Below are 25,439 nucleotides of genomic sequence, written 5' to 3'. Positions count from 1 at the left end.
ACTAACAAAAAAGATCATATCACCCCAATCCTTCGGAACTTACATTGGCTCCCCATTAAACAAAGGATACTCTATAAGGTACTCACTATCATCCACAAAGCGACAAACAAACTAGCCCCCATCACATTAAGCTCTCAACTCCAACCGCACACTTCCTCCAGACCAATAAGAAGCACATACAGAGGAACACTGCATGCTCCACAAATAAAATCATCATTGAGCAAACGAGCGCTATCTTCAGCAGGCCCACACCAGTGGAACACGCTTCCCCCAGATCTTAGACTAGAACCCAGTCATCAAGAATTCAAAAAAAGACTGAAGACATTTCTCTTCCAACAAGCTTTCCCAGACGCTTAATCTTACTGTGACGGACAGACTTCCTAATTACTAGGTATCCCTTAATTATGGACACTGTATCAAGTACTACTTTCAAGAATCTGCAACTGGACAATTATCTTTGAGCACAAAAATTCACTTTATTTCATATATATATTTGGCATTGCTTATATATATATTTATTGCTACGTTAATATTGGAACACTCTGACATCCACCATGCAAGCCTGTGTCAAGAACTGTACTATCCCTTAAGCGTTGGACTAGGAACAGTAGGAGGTCTTTGATGGTTAGCTTACTGGGAGGGGGGAGGGGAGGGGTGGGAAGGGGATTACGTTGATGTTATTTAGAAAATTAGATAGCTATCGGCTTAGAGAGCGGTTCAAGATATGCTTTGTCGACTTTACTGTTTGAGAGCTTATGTTTTCTCTATATTCTGTATTATTAACCGTGGAATAACTGTATTGCATATCTTTGTATGTTTCATTGGAAATAAACATAAGTTACAAAAAAAAAAAAAAAAAAATAGTTATACTTCTTATATAAAATATTATATTTCTTTATTTATTACCAGTTAAACTGTTATTACTTTATTTAGCACTATGTTAAATTGTTAACCAGTTATACTGTTCCATATGTTCTACGGTTCCATGTAAAGCTCCGCTCTCTGTTGAGCAGTTCTACGTTTTATGTAAACCGGAGTGATTTGTAGTCCCTACAAGAACTTCGGTATATAAAAATTAAAAATAAATAATAAATAAATGTACATTAGAGATGTGGAGAATTTGCGTGCTTGGAGCAGGGTGTCGATTACAGCCCCCGAGTATCCGCTCTTTCTCAGGCTAGCCCTCTCAATGGCCAGGCCGTAAGAGAGAATTGAGCTGGATCCTCGTGGAGGATAGGTCCTTGTTGGAGCAGGTCTCTGTGTGGAGGCAGTGGTAGGGGGTTCCCTGCCAGTAGTATGCAGACATTGTCATGTCTGCATTCCACGGTCTTCTTGGCCAGGTCTGTACCAGGGCATCGATTTCCTGGGACTGAGGCTCCCGCCTGCGGCTGAAGTACCTGGGTACTTGGGCGTTGGACTAGTTTGCCAGAAGGTCCATGTCTGGTGTCCCCCACCGGTTCACTATCATTTGGAACGCTGCGGACGACAGCTTCCATTCTCCTGGGTCTAGACTTTCCCTGCTGAGGTAGTCCGCCGTGATATTGTCTTTCCCAGCAATGTGGACGGCCGAGATCTCTTGGAGGTTACTTCCGCCCACGTCATTAGGGGGTCTATTTCCAGAGACACCTGTTGGCTTCTGGTTCCTCCCCGACGGTTGATGTAGGCCACTGTTGTGGCGTTGTCTGACATTACTCTGACCGCTTTGTCTCGGAGTCTGTGGGCGAAGTGTAGGCAGGCTAGTCTGACTGCCCGCACTTCTAGGCAGTTGATGTTCCATCCCACCTCTTCTGCATTCCACTGCCCTTGGGTGGTTAATTCCTCGCAAATGAGCTCCCCATCCTCGTAGGCTGGCGTCTATAGTGAGCAGGGTCCAGGTTGGGGAGGATAGTCTTCTTCCCTGGCTCAGGTGGCTGGCCAGTAGCCACAACCGTAGCTGGGTCTGAACCCTGCCCGGGAGTGATAGACATACGGCGTAGTTCTGAGACAGCGGATTCCATAGTGATAGAAGTGAGCGCTGCAGGGGTCTCATGTGAGCTCGCGCCCATGGCACTACTTCTAGTGTGGATGCCATCAGACCGAGGACTTGTAGGTAATCCCATGCTGTGGGTAGAGGTTCGCTCAACAGGCTTTGTAACCGGTTCCACAGTTTTGATCTCCTTGTGGGAGTCAGGCTGACCTTGTCTTCTTTGGTGTCGAATCGGACTCCTAGGTACTCTAGAGACTGTGAGGGCTGCAGGCAACTTTTGTTTGTGTTGACCACCCATCCTAGGCTCTCCAGTAGAGTTTTGACTCTGTTGGTTGCTTGGCGGCTTTCCTCTGGGGATTTCGCCCTGATCAGCCAATCGTCTAGATAAGGATGTACGAGGATTCCTTCCTTCCTCAATGTTGCTGCCACCACCATTATGACCTTGGTGCACGTCCAGGGTGCTGTGGCTAACCCGAAGGGTAGTGCCCAGAACTGGTAGCGACAGTCCAGGATTTTGAAGCGTAGATAGCGCTGGTGTTCCTGATGAATTGGGATGTGTAGGTAGGCCTCCGAAAGATCCAGGGATGTGAGAAACTCTCCTGGTTGTATTGCCCTTATTACTGAGTGTAGGGTTTCCATGCGGAAGCGGGGAATCCTCAGGTGGCAGTTGACCGACTTGAGGTCCAGGATGGGCCTGAACGTCCCCTCTTTCTTGGGGACGATAAAATAAATGGAATAATGCCCAGTATTTATTTCTTGTGGAGGCACTGGGGTTATGGCCTCGAGGGCCAGTAGTCTGGTTAGTGTAGCTTCCACTGCTACCCTCTTGGCGAGGTCGTGGCAAGGGGACTCCACGAACTTGTCTGGAGAGGTTCGTTGAAAATCCAGATAGTACCCCTCCCGAATGATGGCTAGGACCCACTTGTCCGAAGTTATCTCGACCCATCTGTAGTAGAATAGGGCTAGTCTGCCCCCTATGGCTTCTTCCCTTGGATGGGTCGGCTGAATCTCATTGTGGGGTACGGCTGGGGTCTGTACCCGAGCTGGTTCCCCTCTTGTTGTGCTAGGTCTGAAAGGACTGGTTCTTGCCTGTAGGGCGGGGCGCTTGATAGTTGCTTATGTATAGATTGAAGCACTGTGAACTTCTGCCCCTGGAGGGCCGGGGGAAGGGTCGCTGGTTCCTCTTCGTCCTGTCCTCCGGTAGGCACGACAATGGGGACTCGTCCCATTTGTTGGCCAGTTTCTCTAGCTCGCTGCCGAACAGGAGGGATCCTTTGAAGGGCATTCTTGTGAGGAGAGTTTTGGAAGATGCGTTGGCCGACCAGCTTCGGAGCCAGAGTTGCCTTCTGGCAGCCACCGCAGATGGCACTCCTCTGGCCGCGGCGTACCAGATCGGAAGCAGCGTCCGCAAGGAATGACACTGCTGGTTCCATGACTTCTCCAGGGGTGTTGCTCTTGGTCTGAGATAAACAGGCACATGTCACTACAGTGCAGCAGGGATATAGCAGCTACGTCAAAAGACTGTTTAAGGATGGATTCCAGAGGCCAGTCATGTGCATCTTTGAGTGCTGCTCCTCCCTCCACTGGGATAGTAATGCGTTTCGAAACCGCGCAGACCATGGCATCGACTCTTGGGTATGTGAGAAGATCTTTGGTTGCCGGGTCCAGGGGGTAACATGGCTGCCATAGCTCGTCCCCCTTTGAATGTGGACTCTGGAGCGCTCCATTCCAGGTCAATTAGCTGCTGGCCCGCTTGTAACAGTGGGAAATGGCGGGAGATCTGGCGGAGGCCCTCCAGTACGGGATTCGGCTTGGGCCCCCCCGAAGCATCTTGGCCCGGAATAGCAAGCTCCCTCAGGCTGTGGGTGACCAGGTCAGGGAGCTCGTCCTTGGTGAAAAAGTGTCTCATGGTTCGGTGAGGCTTTGTCCCCGGGGGGAGTTCCCCCTCTTCTAGGGGCTCTGCTTCCTCTTCAGAGTTATTTGTGTCCCCATAGATGGGTCTCCTGGGTGGTGGTAACTTTTGTCTAGGCCTCGAGGGGCCCGGGGCATAAAGGTCCTCTGGAAGAGGATATGGCTGGTCAGCCAGGGGTTCCGTTTGCATGTGAACAAAGGTGTGTAGTCCTTTGAAGAACTCCACCCATGAGTTAGACGCTGGATCCAAGCTGAGGGGTGCTGGGCCCCTGGGGGTCCCTGTTTGTGGGGGTGTCCTGCTGGGATTTGCAAGGTCCGGGTACCCACTGAGGAGCTATTACTTGTTCCTGAGTGGGACTAGCCCTGGGCTGGATCTCCCAGGGCCTCCTCGCATTGAGCGCACAGGGCGACCTCCTCGCTTTGTGCGGCTCTGATATGGCATGCTGGGCAGAGACCTTGAGCCTTTATCTCCGTTTCTGGTGGTGCCATGGTCGTCGGTCCCTAAATCTTAATGCGTTCCGGCGTGTCTAGATATGCGTGTCAGTTGTGCGCGCAGATGTGTGCCCAAGTCGTGGTTATGCGCTTAGCCCGGTATGCGCGCCTATATGTTGTGCGCGCGGCCCTTGTGCGTGTAACTTATGCGCACAAGGAATATGTGTGTGTAACTTTATGCGCACATGTAATTTGTGTGCCTGGCCCAAGACTACAAGCGGAGCAGCGAATAGGGCCAAGACGGCGACCACCTCGGAGGGTCTCCATGTGGGTAGACCCTTGTATCTAACCGGGACCTGGCCCTACTAGGGTGGATCAACCTGGTGACACTTGTCCAGGTCAGTGACCTGTGCGACTCCTCGAACCTCAGAGATCGGAGTCGACGCTGAAGATTCCTACCTTACCTTGTCTTCGGCACTTCCCTGTTTCGTTCTGGGCAGTCTCCGGCTGCGGGGGGAGAGGGCAAATACCTTCACCGCCGCGCTCGAGGGGGGGGGCACCTGCTGCTTCTCAGCCGCGCCCGGGATCGGGGGCTAGGTCCTCGCCGCGATTTGGCTGCTGGACCGAGGCTCACCTCTGAGAGACCACGGAAATCACCTCGGGAAATCTCAAATGGGGAAGGGACCCGAGGGTATCACCATAGGAGAGCGGGGCTTGTCTTCAGAGGTAGGTTTTGTCTTCAAATTTGGGTTTTCTTCTTGAATTGGTTCTAACACTGCGAGAGCGTGCAGATAGTCCCTAACTGCTATGGAGACGGAAAATACTGGAGAGCTGCACTTCCTGCAGGGGTATATGTACTAGGGGCTGATGTCAGATTGAAATCTGATCAGTCTCCAACTGCTATCAAGAGTACACTATACCCATTGGTCCTGAGTCCATCTGTTACACGCTAGGAAAACTATATTAGAACAGCATCTAAATACTTTAACGCAGAAAGGGTTCTGAATTCTGGTTCTGGAGAGCCGCAAACAATTTTCAGTCAAAATATAAAAATTAAACCAATTCTTATACTAATGATATGCAAATACATTTCAAATTTTATCAATTCTTGCTCTATTATCTCTTGCAAAATCACAAATGAGGGAACCTACAAACTCATTACATTTTTTTTTTAATAAAAAATGTATAAGTTTTAATATACACAATTCAAATTATGTGACATATATTAAATTTTGGAATTTTGTTGTAATTGTTGTATAAATAGTGGCATATTCGTTTTTAGGTACACTGCATCAGGAATGGCAGGTTGAATTGGCATTATTATGCCTGAATGAGGCAGAGTCTGGAGAATATTAATCAAGACATTGTGGTGATGCTCGATTTAGGAATCTTTTGGAGACTACCATTTTGAGGAATTGTTTATATTAATGAATTGCAGAATTAATGGTAAGACAAAGGAAAATTGGATCTTACCTGCTAATTTTCGTTCCTGTAGTAACACAGATCAGTCCAGACTCCTGGGTTTTGCCTCCCTACTAGCAGATGGAGAAAGTTTTTCTGACACTGCACCATAACCCAGTATGCCACCTGCAGCTCTTCCTGTACCCAAGCCTAACAAACTAGAAAACCGAAATAAAAAATGTTTTTCTAACTAGACTGCCTTTACCAAACCAAGAAAAACAGAATGAGTGGACAACTCTCCCCTCTACAGTCTGGGAGGGTTTTGGACTGATCTGTTGTACTACAGGAACGAAAATTAGCAGGTAAGAACTAATTTTCCTTTCCCTATATGTATCCAGAACAGTACAGACTCCTGGGATGTACCAAAGCTCCCTAACTCTGGGTGGGATCTGGAGCGCCCCGCTCACAAAACACTTTCAAAGGACTAGGAACCTGCATCTGCAAGACACTATCATCTAGATGTGGGAAAGGTATGCAGTGACTTCTAAGTCACCTCCCTGCATCTCTTGTGGAGAAACAAGCTGAGCCTCTGCCCATGAGGCCACCTGGGAATGCGCAGAATAAGCACGCAAACCTTCAGGAACCAGACAACCCTTATATATATGTCGACTGAATGGCCTCCTTGAGCCACCTCACAACAGTCGCCTTAGATGCTTGAAAACCTTTTCTTGGACCTCTGAGCAAAAATGAAGAGTTGATCCGACCTTCTAAAGACATTAGTGACCTTGAGATAAAAACAACGCCCTTTGCATGTCCAACAACTTAAGCTCCCTTGTATGAAGAGTGTAGGCATCCAACTCTGGGAAGGCTGGTAGCTCCACAGTCTGATTCATGCGAAATGCCGAAACCACCTTCAAGAAAAAGGTACCGTACACAAGGAAACTCTGGAGTCTGCAATCTGAAGGAATGGATCACAGCAAGACAAAGCCTGCAACTTAGATATTCTCCTAGCTGATCATATTGCCACCAGGAAGAGTCAAATCCTTAAGAGCTGCTTTTCTGATCTTAGCCCCCCCCAACGAAAACGTACCAAATCCGGATAAGACAACATAGAGGAACCCTCAATCTTGCCTTGGAGACAATAGAGAGCTGCCACCTGGCCCTTTAGAGAGTTTAAAGCCAAACCCCTGACCAACCTTCCTGCAGAAATTTACCACCTAGATGAAATAATCAATTGCTCCCTCTCCACTGGCAAAGTCTGAGACTCATTGAAACAGGCTGTTGTCAAACCCCTCCTCAAAAAAACCACCCTTGACCCCACTGATCCTGCCAACTATCGACTCATCTCAAACCTTCCCTTCCTTTCCAAAGTCATGGAAAAGGTAGTTAACTTACAATTATCCAACTACTTAGAAAATCACAATTTACTATACCCGTCCCAATTCGGCTTCTGCAAGTTCTTCAATACCGAAACCCTCTTAATCTCCCTTTCTGACACCCTCCTTAAAGGCCTTGACCAGGGTCAATCCTACATTCTTGCCCTACTAGATATCTCGTCTGCCTTCGACACCATAAGCCACAATATCCTTATGAACCGTCTATCAGAAATAGGCATCACTGGTTCAGCTCATCTCTAGTTTAAATCCTGTCTCGATAAGAGAGACTACATAGTCAAAATTGGTAATGCGGAATCCACCCCCATCCAATTAATGCAAGGTGTCCCCCAAAGATCTTCCTTATCTTCCACCCTTTTCAATATATATCTTATGCCCTTTTGCCAACTCCTCTCTGACCTTGACCTCAAACATTTTATCTATGCTGATGATGTTCAGATCCTTATCCCTATATAAGAATCCTTATCCAAATCACTCAAAATCTGGGAAAACTGCCTCTCATCCATAAACACCCTCCTCACCAATCTACACCTGGCCTTAAACATGTCTAAAACTGAGTTACTAATAGTTTCCTCACAACAAAACATAAAGCCACCCCTATGCAATGATCCCCTCCCCCCTACTATCTCCTTCCCACAGTGTACGGGATCTCGGTGCCACCATCAACCAACAACTGAATTTGAAAAAAAACACATCAACGCCACCATAAGACATGGCTTTTTTAAGATATAGGTTCTTAAAAAGATTAAACACCTTCTTCATCTCCATGACTTCCGCACTGTCCTCCAAGCAACCATCCTCACCAAACTGGACTACTGCAACTCCCTCCTCCTTGGACTCCCCTTCACTACCCCTACATGCTCCAAAATGCAGCTGCTAGAATTCTTACCAATACCTGTAAATCCGACCATATAACCCCTATCCTCAAAGAACTCCATTGGCTCCCCATCTCCTCCTGCATAACCTACAAAATCCTCACAATTATCCACAAAACACTACACACTCACAACATCCATTGGCTTGAAAACTCCCTTCACTTCCTATCCTCCGATTGTCCTACTAGATCCGCCTACAAAGGTTGCCTATATACACCCCCCCCCTCCCAAAACCACACACCTCATTTCTACAAAACAATTAGCCCTTTCTACTGCAGGCCCCGCCCTTTTGAACTCCATGCCCCCTGACCTTCACTTAGAGCCTAGTACTCAAAAATTTAAGAAAAAAAACTCAAGACATGGTTTTTATTAAACAGGCATACCCAGAATAGAATCAGTCTTCCTCAGCGCTCCCCCCCCTCCTCTCCCCCTTCCCCCCCCGGCCCCGACCCTGCTCCTTCATCCCCACCCCCCAACCTCCCTGCCCTGTTTCCCGCTGCAGACATCACATTATATAATATACACCTTCTTACTTCGTACAAACCCTGGTTAGCCCTACTCTCTCTCCCCATATCTCCTAGAGCATTCCTCCTTCCACTATTTCCATCTTTACCTCATACTATTGTTATCTACCGTATATGCACTACATTGTATTATATTGAATTATGTTTTACCTCATTGAACCATCCATCCATTTTGCTCCACTTCATATATGCAATATTTTGTATTATATTTTATGATGATGTTCCATTTTTGTACCATCCATCCCCTATTTACATAATTCCAGACTGCCCTGTTCTTCCTTTGTACATTACTCTCCTTTGTTTTTTCTATTACACTTATTGTTAATTAAGGATACAATATTCTATGTACCCTGGCTCTCCCCGTTTTCCCCTCCCTTGTTTTTTGTAATTTCTGCAGAGCCTAAGGAATTAAGGGCCCCAACTCTTCCTTCCAAAAGAGACAGACCACCTTAGGGTCATCACCCTCTGAGACAGTTATGAATGCTCTTCGTACAGTCATATACTTTCTCCTCCAGATCATCCCCCAGATAGTCACCTCGGGGACCTGGATCCACTGATAACTCATGCCCAGAAGGACCCCCTGTCCCCGGTGAGGAATCCACTGAATTCTCACTCGCCCCAACACAGTCCCCCTGAGGAGGACCTCCCAACCTCTGGACCGGGGAAACCCATTTAGTAACGCCCTGAGCAGATTCTGATACCATTAAAAAAACCCAAAAAAACTGCTGCACATGGCCGCTCAAACTCCCAGTGCCAAGACCTCAAAAATTTTCTTGAGCTGAAGCTTCAACTTTCTTTCCTTTGGTCCTTAAGGGCTTTCGCTCCTATAACCAGAATGGTGACACCGCCGCATCCACCTTGGGAACTCGAAGGAGGTCCAAAAGCTTCCCCTGGCAGAGGATATAGCTTATCCATAGCTTTACTAACCTTCAACCCCAGGTCAGGGGTGTCCCACTCTCTGAACAGCAAGTCAGTGACGGAAAAATGAAAAGGAAAAGAAGAAGTCGGATCCCGCAAGCCCAACAATACCGGATCCATGGCCCCCAGTGTGGGCACCTCTGGCGGCCCGTCGATGCCTAACTCGCCTAGAATAGCAGGGATCAGAGGACCCAATTCCTCTTTTCTAAACAGGCGGACCACTTTTGAGTCATCCCTGTCCACAACATGGGAACCTCGACCTGGATCTTGCTGCGGATCAGCGTCCACATCTACTCCCAGCAGGGGCTTGGACTGTAGGTCCTGGTCCTGCGGGTCAGAAATGTGTCCTGAAGAATCCGTATCCGGATGGGCGCTCCTGACCTCAATGGGCTCCTAACCTTTGAGGAGCCAGTGCTATCTTTAGGCTTAGCCCGCTTTCGTGAATTGGGCCTTGGACCCAGTAAGGTAGCTTTCCCTCCAGCCTGCTGCTTTCCTGACTTCCTGGCCTTAAAGGCCTTGTGAAGTAACAAAATAAACTCTGATGAGAAGGAGGAAGAAAAGGAATCAGAAGCCCCCTCAGGGCTATCCTCCGTTGCAGGCAAGTCCTGCTCTGATGGTTTGCCACCCCCAGGGGCCCTCTGTTGTGGAGAAGGGGAAAGGGATTCTCCCACTGCCCCTATCGCGGCTTGTGTGGAAGCTCTGAAAGAGCTCAAAATGGTGTCCGTTCCCACACTCAGTGGGAATGGATCGATAGAAGGCCGCAATGCCCCAGCCCCCGGAGGAGCTTTGCGTGTGCCTTGCCGAACATTTTTCTGGCCATCGGAGGGTTCCTTCCCTCCCAGGGAGGCACACAAGAGCAGAGTCCGTTCCTCGACAGGCGCGAGCGCGCAGAGCTCTGCAACATTGGGCAGGCAAGAAAATATAGTCAGAGTGCGAGAAAAAAAATGGCGGCGAAAAGCACAGCCACGACAGCAATAGGAAAAAGAGAGCTTCAGCCGAAAAGCCCTGACTTTAAAAAAATAAAATAAAATTTTGAAATAAAACTTTCCCATCAGCCGTCCAAGGGTCCTGCTCCAACTGAGGTGAGTGAGCTGGGCTCCCCAATATCACACCCAGAGCTGCTAGGATGTTGTAATCGGGTCCTCGACCCTGTGCTGCAGCTGCCCCACACACCAGGGGGGGTGGTCCCCTCAGGACCTCACAACCCCCTGGGAGGCTGAAGAACTCTGCCTTGGTCCTCTGGTGGGTTGTTTTTTTTTAAACAAAGAATAAATTTAAAAGAGACAAACTCCCTAAGACTAACTTTTTTTTTTTTTTTTTTAAACCCTAAGCAATCAGGACAGACTGTAGGTTTTGTACCTCCACTATCTGCTGGAGTCAGAGAAATACTGCCAGACTGTAGGTGGCACTTTAGGATATAGGGCAGAGTCTGTTTAAAACTTCTGTCTTCATCTGCTGGAAGGGAGGCAAAACCCAGGAGTCTGGACTGATCCGGGTACATACAAGGAAGAGTGGTGTTACTAGCTGTGTGCTGCAGGGATCAGTCCTATTCAACATTTTCATGAGTGATGTTGCAGAAGGAATGTTGGGAAAGGTCTGTCTTTGTGCTGATACAAATTCAAGAGCAAGGAAGGTATGGAAAACATGAGGAGAGATCTAGCAAAGCTAGAGGAATGATCTAAGATTTAATGCTACTGACTAGGATGGCTGTTGGTCTGTGAGCTCCCTACCAAGACATAAGAACTATTTGTTTTATCTATAAAATTTATAGACTGCACTATTGCCACTTCTTAGCCCAGAATTAAGTTTTATTTAATTTTTTTGGTATCTTTGTACTCTAGAAGCTGGTCCCGATGTTCACATGACAAAGGAAAATTAGTTCTTACCTGTTAATTTTCGTTCCTGTAGTACCACAGATCAGTCCAGACTGGGTTGAGCCTCCTTTCCAGCAGGTGGAGACAGACTAAAACTGAAAGGATATCCTATATGAGGACAGAGCCTATCCTGTAACCCTTCAGTATAACCATTGTCAAAGCAGAAAATAACAAAACCAGAATAGGATCAAGCAAGTAACCATAAAGGTCAATGGAGCAACTGTAGAACAATGAAAGAAATATGGTATGACTAACCGCTCTTGCATATACTTGGTGCTTGAGCAACCAAGGCTTCCGGTGTATTTGCTCAATATTCTTGCACAAAAATGATGTATGGAAATCTATGAATCTGCAAGAGAAACAAGCTTCGAAGAAAGACAAACAGGGAAGGGCGTCTGGACTGATCTGTGGTACTACAGGAACAAAAATTAACAGGTAAGAACTAATTTTCCTTTCCCTGTACGTACCCGATCAGTCCAGACTGTGGGATGTACCAAAGCTTCCTTAAACCGGGTGGGACCGAGACAGTCCCACTCGAAGCACTTATATCCCAAAAGAACCAGGAACCGGAGCTTGCACATCCAGGCAGTAGTGACGAGCAAAAGTATGCAAGGACGTCTAAGTGGCGACCCTGTAAGTCTCCTGCGGAGAGTCCAGTTGACTCTCCGTCCCGAAAGTAGCTTGAGAACGCAGTGAATGAGCCTTTAGGCCCTCAGGAACCGCCCGACCGTGACAAAGATAGGCAGAGGAGATCGCTTCCTTCAACCACCGCGCAATAGTGGTCTTAGAAGCCGGCTTACCCCAATTGGGTCCACTCCAGAGGACAAAAGATGGTCCGAGACCCGAAAGCCATTGGAAACCTGGAGATAGCGAAGTAGAACCCGTTTGGCATCAGTTTACGCAGATCGCCCCAGTCACAGGGGAAAACGCAGGGAGTTCTACAGACTGGTTGGCATGGAAGTTAGAAACAACCTATGGTAAGAAGGAAGGGCCCGTCATGAGGGATACCCTGGAATCGGAAAATCGCAAAAAAGGTTCCCGACAAGACTACGCTTGGATCTCCGAGATCAGACGATCAGAAGAGATAGAGACTAGAAAGACAGTCTTAAGTGTAAGATCATTGAAGGTAGTGCGACGGAGAGGATCGAACAGAGCCGCACAGAGGGCCCAAAGTACCAGATGAAAACTCCACGATGGGCAAGTGGGCCGAGAAGGTGGATGTAGAAGCTGGACACCCTTCAAGCACCGAATCACATCTGGGTGGCCCGCTAAGTGATGACCTTCTACCCGACCCAGGAGAGAGCCGAGAGGGAAGACCTGTACGCGGGGGGGGGGGGGGGGGAACCTGCTGACTCCTGCCTGTCTGGCTGCCGGTTCAAGCCCTGAGAGAACCAAAAATAAAGAATATGGGTCTGATGCTGTAGGTAAGTAATAAAAGTACTGGAAATACTTTTAAACTTAACCTGATTCCTTTGGCACTATGTAATAATTTTTTTTTTTTTTTTTTTTTTTTTTTTACAGACTGAGCACAGCAGCGGAAAACTATGACCCCTCGGCAGCCAGAGGAGGGGGAGACGAGAACTGGACTACCAGACTCTGACCCCACACCTGGAAGCAATAACGGACACAGTCTATGCACTGCACAAGGGGCAAAGCTCCCCGAGTCCGGCAAGAGCCAGGAGACAGAGCAGTCTCCTGAAGAAAAATTCAAAATCTACAAACTTTATGACTAACTTACTTTTATTTTGACAGGAAGAAAAACACAATATCCCTAAGGAATAAGTACTTGCTTGATGCCGGAAGAAATGAAGAAAAGAAGGCTGACTAGCCTAGAACAGGATACCGAAGGGAGACCTGCTGCACCTGCTGGAGACAGATAAATACTGAAGGGTTACAAGATAGGCTCTGTCCTCATATAGGATATCCTTTCAGTTTTAGTCTGTCTCCACCTGCTGGAAAGGAGGCTCAACCCACAGTCTGGACTGATCTGGGTACGTACAGGGAAAGTGGTGGATTTGAAAGATTTCTCTTACACAGGAAATATTATGGCTGTTAAGGCACTGAAAAACAGGACAACATGATGCATGGAGCTTCAGGATGAGGACACAAGGATGCTCTAGGGACCAAGAAAGTGTTGGGCCGCGTACAGTGTGCTTTCTGTGCTGAGCTGATGGCTTGGTTTAAAGATTTGAAATTGGACACAGCCGTGTTCCAAGAAGAGACTTTAAGCATGTTGGTGGAGTTGAGAAGCAATATTTAATGATATTGGCAATCACATAGACAGCATGAACAAAATAGGAGAGCAAGCGGATGCGACACTGCAACTGCAAAAAACAGTGGGTGATCTGGAACAGGCGAACTCAAAATGTTTTGGATAAATTAGAAGAGCTAAATAACCAATCTTGCTGAGCCATTTTAAGATTCAGAATGATGCCTGAAACCAAATATTTTGCAGACAGTGTGGAGATTTTTTTTTTAAACTATCAGCAAAGCAATTTTGGCCACCAGGAAGAACCTTCATGGTGCTACAGAAATATTGCTTGATAGTGTTCATCAGGTTTTGGGTGCCCTGAAAGGCAGAATTTTCCCTAAGGACATAGTGGCCTGTTACGACTTTCCAGTGAAGGAAAGTGTGATGCTGTGTGCCCGTTCTATGGGCAAACTGCAGTGGGAAAGCCACACCATTGAACTGTATAATGATCTCTCTCCTGTAACACTGGCTATTTCCCTTTGGTTTGGCTTTCAATAATGGGGGGGGGGGGGGGGGGGGGGGGGGTGTCAACTCAAGTGAAATCTGTCTCTGAGGCTGCGGTGGCCCTAAGCACGGCAGGCCTATCATTTAAACCCTCCTCAGCTATATAGGGTCTGGCAGGGATATGCTGAGTCCTCTTGATGGCAGTCGGTGACTAAGCAGGGCAAGAGGCTATGCCGTATCTCAGGGGATTCATTTCCAAGCTGAACACTTTATATTTGGAATATCTCCTCTACATAAAGATGAAGGACTGATGGAATAAAAGTGAAACAATGGAGTGGTGATAGTCTGGAACAATGCATCCTTACTGTATTTGTTGGACAAACCTTTTCCACTGCAGATCACTGACACTACAGTGTTTTGTTTTTTTAATCTCTTTTGGGTTGTCGCTGGAGAGAGACTCATAGGCTGCCAGTGGATGGCTTCATTCTTCCATAGGAGTTGGATCTGGGCTACATTTCTTTTTTTCCAGATCCTAGTAAAGGAGATGGAAAGGCTGGAAGGTTTGGGTTTTGAGGCGCATGGGTTGAGGTTTGGGTGCATTTGATTTATCAATCTTTTCTTAATCTTAAAGTGGGGAGTTTCTACATTGTGGTGCTCTGCTATACATAGGTGTTCATGGATCTCATGTTTTTTTGATCACATATGCTTGGGATATGGCTGATGGCTTTTTCTCTTGACTATGCAATACCATATTTTTGGTTATTATACTTGAATGTTAAAGGACTAAACTTTCCAATGAAGAGGCAGCTTTTGTTTAAAGAAGCCAGGCACTTGAAAGCTGAAGTGCTCTTGCTTCAGGAGACTCATCTAAAGAAAAGAGAGGAGTGTTTTATATAATACATTTTCTCTCTCATGTTTTTTGCATCTAATACTCAAAAGAACAAGTATGGTGAGGTGGGTATTCTAATTTCGAAAGCTTTTATTGTAGATGTTTTTGAAGTACGTAGAAATGTGAATGGCAGATAAGTTTCATCTTAATCAAAATATAATTCAGTGATATATATGACAAGAGCATATATATATTATCATGGATTAAGGGGCATTCTATAATTTGTGTACAGTTTTGAGGTTATGTAATTTTAGGAGTAGATTTTAATCTCATATTACCTCCCACTGATAATTAATCAAAGGGGGGGGGGGGGTGGGGGGAGACAGTTTTATCCTCAAGTTCATTGCATGAAACTGATATAGTCACCTCTTTGGAGTTAGTGGATATCTGGAGAATTTTGCATTTATCTACTCACAACTACATCTTTTGCTCTAAGCCACACCAGCTGTACTCACAAATATTTACAAAATCTTAATATTCTGCACTCTTTCCAAAACAACTGTTTGAGGCGTAATACATCAACATTAAACAAAACTGAAAATATTCTAAACGTCAAAATATATCACACATCAAAATCAAAACAATACAATATAAAAGGCATAAAATTAAACAATCCAGCAAACACATTTAAAAGCTTCCCTGAACAAATAATTTTTTAGCACTTCCCTAAAGCTTTTATAATCATTCATCAAATTTATTTCCAAAGAAATAGTATTCCATTGTCTTGGCAAAATAGATTTTTTTTTTTTTTAAAATAAGTAAATCCTTAGTGTTTAGCATAGTCCCAAGCTGAGAGAAACTATTGCATGCTCCTATCTTGATTGATTGTTGGTTAGGTATCAGGATAATGGGAGGTAATTTTGGAGGCTAAATGGTAGCCTATTGAAGGATGAAGCATTATGTAGGAGTCTGGAGCCAAAATAAAGCCACAGGTGAAGTTGGTCTTCTGATGATCTGGGATCGCTTTAAAGCTGACATTTGTGGACTCTTACTTGTATGGGTAGTTAAGAAAAGGAGAGAAAATAAGGCTGTGTGTGGAATCTCAAGCGTACATCCCTTTAAGAATGGTAGCACAAATAGAACAAAGAACTGAGAACAAAGATTGTGAAATCACATAATACCCTGCCTCTGAAAAACAATCTTTATTGTTGAGATTACTTACCTGATAATCTCCTTTTCCTTAGTGTATGCAGATGGACTCAAAACAAATGGGTATTGTGTGCTCGTGCTAGCAGTTGGAGACGGATCTGACGTCAGTACCCCCACAGGAAGTGTAGCAAATCAGTAATCTTCCTTGCAAAAGCTTTTAAGGATATATGTGTAACTGACCGATCGATTAATCAACAGGATTACCCTGACCAATTGATGGTAGCTGGAGACCGCCAGTGTACTCAGCCGGAAGGCATCGATACCCAGCAGGGTGGATGCCCTATAAGCAAACATGGCTTACCGTGAGACGGCGAATCCCCATGTATACCGGCAGCCGGGCAGGATGCTGAGTCCATCTGCATACAGTAAGGAAAAGGAGATTATCAGGTAAGTAATCTCAACATTTCCTAGCGTGTAGCAGATGGACTCAAAACAAATGGGATGTACAAAAGCTACTCCCGGACTGGGTGGGAGGCTGCCCGAGGACCGTGTAGGATTGCCCTCGCAAATGCTGTGTCCTCCCGGGCCTGGACATCCAGACGGTAGAATCTGGAGAAGGTATGGAGGGAGGACCACGTCGCCGCTTTACATATCTCTGCAGGCGACAGCAGGTTAGCTTCTGCCCAAGAGGCCAATTGTGCTCTGGTAGAATGAGCCGTAACCTGCAGAGGCGGTGGTTTACCCGCCTCTACGTAGGCTGCCTTGATAACTTCTTTAATCCAGCGGGCGATGGTCGGCCGTGAGGCCGCTTCCCCTTGCTTCTTCCCGCTGTGCAGGACGAACAGGTGGTCCGTCTTTCGTACTGCTTCTGACATTTCCAGGTATCTGGATAGCAGTCTGCCGATGTCGAGATAACATAGTATTCGACCTTCTTCCGATTTCTTCAAACCTTCCGTGGTAGGCAAGGATATGGTTTGGTTGAGGTGAAAGTGTGAAACCACTTTGGGTAAAAAGGATGGAACTGTGCGCAGATGGATAGCTTCTGGAGTGATTCTGAGAAATGGATCACGGCAGGACAGCGCTTGTAGCTCTGAGATGCGGCGTGCTGAACATACGGCCAGCAAGAACACCAAGGTTAACAAACGGAGAGACAGGCCTTGAAGGGGCCTGAAGGCAGATCCCGCTAGAAATTCCAATACTAGGTTGAGGTTCCACAAGGGCACTGGCCACTTCAGTGGCGGGCGAATGTGTTTGACTCCTTTCAGGAAACGTGAAACGTCTGGGTGTTTGGCAATGGAGTTGCCGCCACACCTGGGACCGTAGCAAGACAGCGCTGCTACCTGTACCTTGATGGAGCTGAGGGACAGACCCTTCTGAAGTCCATCTTGTAGGAAGTCCAAGATGAGAGGAATCTTAGCGGCATGTGAATTGGTGCTGTGAAAGTCGCACCAGGCTTCAAAAACTCTCCAGATCCTGATGTATGTTAGTGATGTGGAGAACTTGCGTGCTCGGAGGAGTGTATCTATTACCGGCTCAGAGTATCCTCTTTTCTTCAGTCTAGCCCTCTCAATGGCCAGACCGTAAGAGAGAATTGAGCTGGATTCTCGTGGAGGATGGGGCCTTGCCGTAGCAGGTCCCTGTATGGAGGCAGAGGTAGAGGATTCCCTGCCAGTAGTCTTCTCATGTCTGCATACCAGGGTCTTCTTGGCCAGTCCGGGCCACTAGAAGAACTAGACCTCTGTGTCGCTGAATCCTGTGTACAATGGCGTCCAGCAGGGGCCATGGAGGAAAGGCGTATAGCAGGATCCCCCGAGGCCACGGCTGTACCAGGGCATCGATCCCCTGAGCTCGAGGATCCTGCCTGCGGCTGAAATATCTGGGAACTTGAGCGTTGGACCTGTCTGCTAATAGGTCCATGGCTGGCGTCCCCCAGTGATCCAGAATTATCTGAAAGGCCTTGGGTGACAGCTGCCACTCTCCCAGGTTTAGGCTTTCTCTGCTGAGGAAGTCTGCCATCGTGTTGTCCTTCCCAGCAATGTGGACGGCGGAGATGTCCTGAAGATTTGCTTCTGCCCAAATCATCAGGGGAGTTATTTCTAGGGACACTTGTTGGCTTCTGGTTCCGCCCTGTCGGTTGATGTATGCCACCGTGGTGGCGTTGTCTGACATCACTCTGACCGCTCTGTTGCGAAGTCTGTGGGCAAATCGCAGGCATGCAAGCCTGACTGCCCGTGCCTCTAGTCTGTTGATGTTCCACCTTGACTCTTCTCTGGTCCACCGCCCTTGGGCAGTGAGTTCCTCGCAGTGTGCTCCCCATCCGTTCATCAGGCTGGCATCTGTGGTGAGCAGAATCCAGGTTGGGGAGGACATTCCTGACCCCCGGCTTATGTGGCCGGGCTGTAACCACCACCGTAGCTGATTCTGCACTCTGGCCGGCAGAGGTAGGTGTATGGTGTAGTTCCGCGATCGCGGACTCCATCGAGATAGAAGGGTGCGTTGCAATGGTCTCATATGAGCCCGCGCCCAAGGCACCACTTCCAGAGTGGGTGCCATGAGGCCGAGGACCTGTAAGTAATCCCGAGCTGTGGGCCGGCTGGCGCTCAGCAGGACCTGCAGATGATTCCGGAGTTTTAACTGTCTCTTGGAGGTCAGGCTGACCTTGTCGTCTTGGGTGTCAAATTGGACCCCTAGGTATTCCAGCGCCTGGGATGGCTGTAGGGAACTCTTCTTTATGTTGATTACCCATCCTAGGCTTTCCAGAAGAGCTATAACTCTGTTGGTTGCCCGGTGACTCTCCTCCGGTGACTTTGCCCTGATCAGCCAATCGTCCAGGTAGGGATGGACGAGAATCCCTTCCGTCCTGAGTGCTGCCGCCACTACTACTATGACCTTGGTAAAAATCCGCGGCGCAGTGGCTAACCCGAAGGGTAGAGCTCGAAACTGGAAGTGCTGATTCAGGACTTTGAAGCGTAAAAAGCGCTGGTGATCCCGATGGGTAGGCTTCCGACAGATCTAGGGAGGTGAGAAACTCCCCTGGCTGTACTGAATTCTTGACCGACCGCAGAGTTTCCATGTGAAAGCTGGGGACCCGTAGGTGTTGATTGACTTGAGGTCCAGGACGGGCCTGAAAGTGCCCTCCTTCTTGGGTACTATGAAATAAATGGAATAATGCCCAGAATTTATCTCCTCTGCAGGTACTGGGATTATGGCTTAGTGCCAGGAGCCTCTGTAAGGTCACTTCTAGTGCCGCTTTCTTGATCAGGGAGATTCCACAAACTTGTTCGGTGGAAGCCGAAGAAAATCCAGGTAATATCCTTCCCGGATGATGGCGAGGACCCACTGGTCCGAAGTGATCTCGACCCACCTGCGGTAGAAGAGGGTTAGCCTGCCCCCTATGGCTGCTACCCTCGGATGGGTCAGCTGATTGTCATTGTGGGTTACGGCTGGGGCCAGAACCCGGGCCGGTTCTCTTCTTGGTGTGCTTAGTCCGAAAGGGCTGGTTCCTGGCCTGAGAACGAGGTGCTTGATAGCGAGTCTTGTAGGGGTTGAAACACTACGAGTTTCTACCTCTGGATGGTCTAGCAACCGAACGCTGGTTCCTCCTTGACCTGTCTTCTGGTAGACGGGGTAATGGAGAGGCACCCCATTTAGTAGCCCAGTTCTCGAGGTCGCTGCCGAACAGTAGGGAACCCTTAAAAGGCATTCTTGTGAGTCGTGTCTTGGAGGACGAGTCGGCCGCCCAACTGCGTAGCCAAAGATGTCTCCTGGCTGCCACTGAGGAGGACACTCCCTTGGCTGCCGTACGGACGAGGTCGGAGGCTGCGTCAGTGAGAAATGCGAGAGCTGATTCCATGTCTTCTCCCGGGGTGTTGTTTCTTGCCTGTGATAAACAGGAGCGCGTCACCACGGTGCAGCAAGTCGCGATTCGAAGGGGCATGGCTGCTACCTCAAAGGCTTGTTTCAGAATGGTGTCCATGCGTCGGTCATGCGTATCCTTGAGGGCCGCTCCCCCCTCCACCGGAATGGTGGTGCGCTTCACAATTGCGTTAACTACGGCGTCTACCCTGGGGCACGCCAGCAGCTCCTTGGACGTCGGATCCAGAGGGTACATGCCAGACAAGGCCCGACCCCATTTGAATGAGGCCTCCGGTGCCTTCCACTCCAGCTCTATTAGCTGCTGTGCTGCCTGTAGGAGGGGAAAGTGGTGAGCCGTTTGGCACAGGCCCTCTAGCAGGGGGTTCTTTATAGGGTCCCCTGGGGCGTCCTGGCCCGGAATGGCCAGCTCCGATAAGCATTGTGAGACCAGGCCTGGAAGATCTTCTTTCCGAAAGAAGCGTCTCATGGTCCGATATGGTTCTATCTCTGAGGGAAGTTCACCCTTCTCGGGGGGCTCCTCATGGTCCTCGGAGCAATCCGAATCCCCATAATCGGGGCTGTCGGGTGGCGAGTGGCCGCGCCTAGGTCTTGAGGGTCCAGGGGCCGGATCAACCAGGACGGAAAGACCCATACGAGGAGCAGACTGCATCTGGACAAAGGCGTGAATCCCCTTAAATAATTCCACCTAGGAAAGCGAAGCCGGATCTGGCCGCAGGAGTACCAGGTCTCTTGGGTTCCCTGGCTGCTCGCCGCGGCCTGCTAAATCCGGTGTGTTCCCTGAGGAACCACTGGGCTGGGACCGGTCTTGTCCTGGAACTCCCATGACTTCCTCACATTGGGCACAGAGGGAGTCTGCTTCCTCGCTCTGTGTGGCTCTGAGGTTGCATGCTGAGAAGAGGCTTAGAGCGATTATGCCTGATTCTGGAGGTGCCGGCTCTGCGGACACATGGGCTCTCTTATGCTCCCATTCGCCTGAAATGCGGTGTCGCCCAATGATGTGCGCCTAACACGTGCGCTTAACAGCATGCGCCTATAAACGTGCGCCTATGACGGGCGTCTTAGAATATGTGCGCGTATCTTAGTAGGTGCGCCAAACGGGCGCCTATCGCGTGCGCTAACAACGGGCGCCTATCGTGTGCGCTAACAACGGGCACCTATCGCGTGCGCTTAGTGCGCTTAAATGGAGATGAGTAGGCAGGCAAAATGGCGACCTCCTAGGCGGGCTGCCTCGTAGGCAGGCCCAGTTAGTCCACACTTCCTCGGAGACCAAGTAAAGATGTACGCCTTACCTTGTCTTCGGCGCTTCCCGGCTGGTCTCCGGCTGCGGGGGGAGAGGGGAATACCTTCACCGCTGCGCTTAAGGAAGTGCACCCGCTGCCTCCAGGCCGCGCCCGAACTCGTCTCGCTCCGGGGCCAAGTCCATGCCGGGACCGAGGCTGCCTCTAGGCCGCGCCCCAACTCGTCTCGCTTGGGGCCAAACCGCGCCCAAGCCCTTCTCACTCGGGGGCTGGGTCCCTGCCGCGAACTGGCCACCGGACCGAGGCTCTTACTTCCGAGGGACCATGGAAGTCAGCTCGGGAAACTCAACTGGGTAAGTGACCGCCTGCTATCACCACAGGAGTGCGGGGCTCGTCTTCAGTAGATTTCTTCTATGAATTTCGTCGTTAGAATTTGGAAACACGCTCAGCGAGCGTGGGGTAGCTACAAACTGCTTTGGAAACGGAAATTACTGATTTGCTACACTTCCTGTGGGGGTATATGTACCCGTGCTGACGTCAGATCCGTCTCCAACTGCTAGCACGAGCACACAATACCCATTTCTTTTGAGTCCATCTGCTACACGCTAGGAAATTACCTTTTAAGTTTCATAAGTCAACCAGGCAGCTGCATTCACCTCATGAAGAAAAATATGGGCCTGGAAGAACGAAATATCCTGCATTCCAGTTTCATCAACTGAATGTTCTGGAATTACTCTGCCCTCCCTTCAGGATCTATTACCAAATTCACCATATGTACATATAGGCTACATATAGAGAACACTTCAACTGAAGAAATGTTCAGGGTTTAGATTTTCATGAGCTAGAAGAGACTCCCCTTCATGAGTTGTGCAGTTATACGAGAGGAAACAGTATAATTCCTCTCATATGACTCCACAGTCATAGTTTAATAAAAACATTTGATATATGTGGGGCAAGGAGGAGGGTGAAGTAGTTTAAAGTTTTTAGTACAACATAAGCTGGGCCACTCTATGCCAAACATAAGCTTTACAAGCATAAAACACAGAAAGGTAAAAAAAAACCCCAAAACAAAAAAAAACCGAAACTGTCTTTTCCAACTATAAACTCAAGTATTACAGCTATTAAAATATATTTCAACTGCAGTGGATTACAATCTAAAAAAAAAAAATCAATCGGTCAAGAGCTTGCGAGGCACAGTGGCCACCAGTAAAATTAAGCCTGAAGACAGACAAGATATAAGTATTGCCCTTGAATTTTTGGGCATACACTAATCCATATCATGAGAACATACACACACTTACCAAATACAAAAAAGCATACCTCTATCATCTTTGAAAATTTGTCTCCAACTGGAGGGGTTTCACACAGCAGCTGTTTGGAAACAAGGTGATAGTTACAGTTTCTAGGCCCTCACAAGCATATTTATGGTTGAACATTTCAAACATTTACATAATACAAAGCTAGAAAAGAATCCTGCTGTTCAAAGATAAATCAGACAGCTTCTTATTTCTGTCAACATGTCGCTGCTCTGTTTCTTTAGGACGGGGGAGATCGCAGTTGAAGCAAAAATATTTGTAGACAGCAGGAATGGGAGACTGAACCCCTATATGCGACCGTATGTCAGCATGCAGAGCAGTCACTGAATAGTTCCTCAATACTACTAACCTGATGAACTAGTTTTGTGGTGTCCTCGATCCAGAGAGACTGCTCATCAAGGAGAACGTAGTTGGAACTGAAAGAAAATATTGCAGAGTAAACTTCTTTCAGCAAGAGGCAATACAGCAGCAACCTACCATATCCCCCATACTGAACTTATGATTATACTGCTCATCCCATCAGATAAAGCTTTGTTGGACTTGCACTAGATGCCAATAAATAACAAGAGACCAAATGGCAAAGTTGTCATTTTCCCCCCAAAAACCAAATATAGTGAGGTTGCTTATCTGTAATTGAGGTTCTTCACAGACTGCAGGATAAAATCAGACCCACAAATGGATGATAAAGCAGAGTTGCTTACCTTATCAGAGTTACAATATGTTAGAAAGATAGCAAGAGTTTAGTCCTCACACATGGGTGACATCATCAGATGGAGTCCCAACATGGAAAACTTATGTCAGTTTCTAGAAATTTGACCAGCCACACTGAGCATGCCCAGCATGCCCTATACTAAGTGTCCACATGAGGTCCCTCTTCAGTCTTAACACACAGAATTAGAGATAAATCAAAAACCAGGAGAAATCCAACTCTGCAGAGTGGTGGACGTGTTTGGTGAGAACTAACATCCTGCTGTCCTTGGAGAACACCTGTTACAGGTAAGCAACGCTGCTTTCTCAGAGGACAAGCAGGATGGTAGTCCTCCCACATGGGTGAAGCCCTAGCTATAGGTTGTTCCCCAACATAAAAGGGGACTAACACACACTCAACTAGGTGCCAACAGACACAACAATGGTGTTGAGGGTAACAAGAGGGGGAGACAGCCTGAACCCAAACAACGGGCCCTAGGTGGGAGAGAGTTGGGTTCTACCCTCAAACAGATTTTGAAGGACAGATTGGCCAAACTTACTATCATGTCGGCTGTCCCTATCCATGCAACAGTGAGATATGAATCTGTAGAGAGAACACTACATCACAGCTTTGCAGATCTCTTCCACGGAAATTGCTCACAAGTGAGCTACTGACACTGCCATGCCTTGGTCAAAATGAGCCTTGACATAAGCCCCAAGATGCAGTACTGCCTGGACATAACAGAAGGAGATGCAATCTGTTAGCCAATTTGATAGTATCTGTTTGGCAATAGCAATGCCCAACCTATTTCTATCAAAAGAAACAAAGTTGGGTGGACAGTTTATGAGCTTCTGTCCGCTCCAGATAGAAGGCTAAAGCTCGCTTGCAGTCCAAACTGTGCAGGGCTCTTTTGCCTTGGTTCAAATGGGGCTTGGGAAAGAATGTTGGCAGGATGATGGACTGGTTAAGATGGAATTCAGTCACCACCTTAGGCAGGAGCTTAGGGTATGTTGCAAAGACCACCCTATCATGATAAAACTTAGTGTATTTATTTATTTAAGGCTTTTCTTTACCGATGTAAGATGGATAAGTCACTTAGGCCTGGAGCTCACTAACTCTGCATGCTGAGGTGACCACCACCAAAAATATGACTTTCCAGGTCAGGTACCTCAGGTCACAGGTGCGCAGTGGCTCAAAAGGAGCTTTCATCAACTGAGCTAACATCACATTATGGTCCCAAGACGCAGCAGGAGGCCTTAGGGGAGACTTCAATTGAAGCATGAAATGTACAACTATAGGCTGTACAGAGTTGGGTGTAGCATCTACACCATGGTGGTATGCGCCAATTGCACATAGATGAACTCTAATGGAGTTGGTTTTCAAGCCAGCTTCCAATAAGTGTACAAGGTAATCAAGCAGTTTTGTTTGGGGCAGGAGAACGATCTAGCGTCGTCTGCTCACACCACACAGAAAACCTCCTCCACTTCAGTCCATAGGACTTTCTAGTGGAAGACTTTCTAGAAGACACCACGACCAAAGACATCTTCTGAAAGACTAAGTGGTTGCAAAACTAACTTCTCAACATCCAGGCTGTGAGCAACAGGGCCTGGAGGTTGGGATGTATCAACCTGCCTCGAACTTACGTGAGGAGAGCTGGGGAAGTCCCCAGACTGATTGGCCTCCGAATGGATAACTCCCACAGGAGTGGAAACCAGACTTGTCTTGGTCAATAAGGGGCTATGAGGATCATAGACCCCTTGTCCTCACAAAGCTTCAAGAGAGTCTTCACTACTAAGGGAACCGGAGGATTTGCATACAGAATTATCTTCACCCCAATGCCAGGCAAGGGCGTTTGAGGCTGGTTTGCCATCTGTCCTGTACCAGAAGCAGAACAAAGGCACCTTTCTGTTGCAAGGGGACGTGAAGACATCCACATCTGGGCTCCCCCAGGGGCGGAATATCCAATTCGCAACCCCTTGGTCCAGAGACCGCTCATGGGGTTTGAAGGCCTGACTCAGTCCGTTCTGGCCAGGTACAAAGCCCTAGGTTAGGGCCTATGACCAGATCTGAACCGCTTCTTGACACAGGAGGTATGACCATGTACCTCCCCTGCTTGTTGACATAGCACAAAATCACCACTTGGTTGTCTGTTTGGATCAGGAAAACTTTGTTGGACAGCTCTTCTCTGAAAGCCCATAGTGTGTACCTGATCACCCGAAGCTGCAAGAAATTGATTTGGCACAGCATTCCTGGGCAGACCATAGACCCTGGGTGCTGAGCTCATCTACATGAACTCCCCAGTCCAGTGTGGACACATCCATGTTTAGAACAATTTGGGTAGGAGAATGTTGGA

General features: G+C 47.9%; 1 protein-coding gene across 2 annotated transcripts in view; it reads right to left on the bottom strand.

The window, feature by feature from the left end:
* THOC1 (THO complex 1) overlaps positions 1-25,439 on the bottom strand; it is a 191,480-nt gene that overhangs the window by 70,695 nt on the left and 95,346 nt on the right. For both annotated transcript variants that reach the window (XR_003854773.1, XM_029591099.1), the window contains exons 13-14: positions 22,748-22,814; positions 22,403-22,453 (exon numbers count right to left, since the gene is read on the bottom strand). Coding sequence is in view for 1 of the 2 variants with exons in the window: in XM_029591099.1 (XP_029446959.1) it covers positions 22,403-22,453; positions 22,748-22,814 (118 nt within the window). In the remaining variant the exon portion in view is untranslated. The remainder of the gene's footprint in view (positions 1-22,402; positions 22,454-22,747; positions 22,815-25,439) is intronic.

Source organism: Rhinatrema bivittatum, chromosome 2 (assembly GCF_901001135.1).
Source record: "Rhinatrema bivittatum chromosome 2, aRhiBiv1.1, whole genome shotgun sequence".
Taxonomy (NCBI): Eukaryota; Metazoa; Chordata; class Amphibia; order Gymnophiona; family Rhinatrematidae; genus Rhinatrema; species Rhinatrema bivittatum.
The sequence above is the reverse complement of the archived record's forward strand: the minus strand, read 5'-3'. Positions and strand labels throughout refer to the sequence as shown.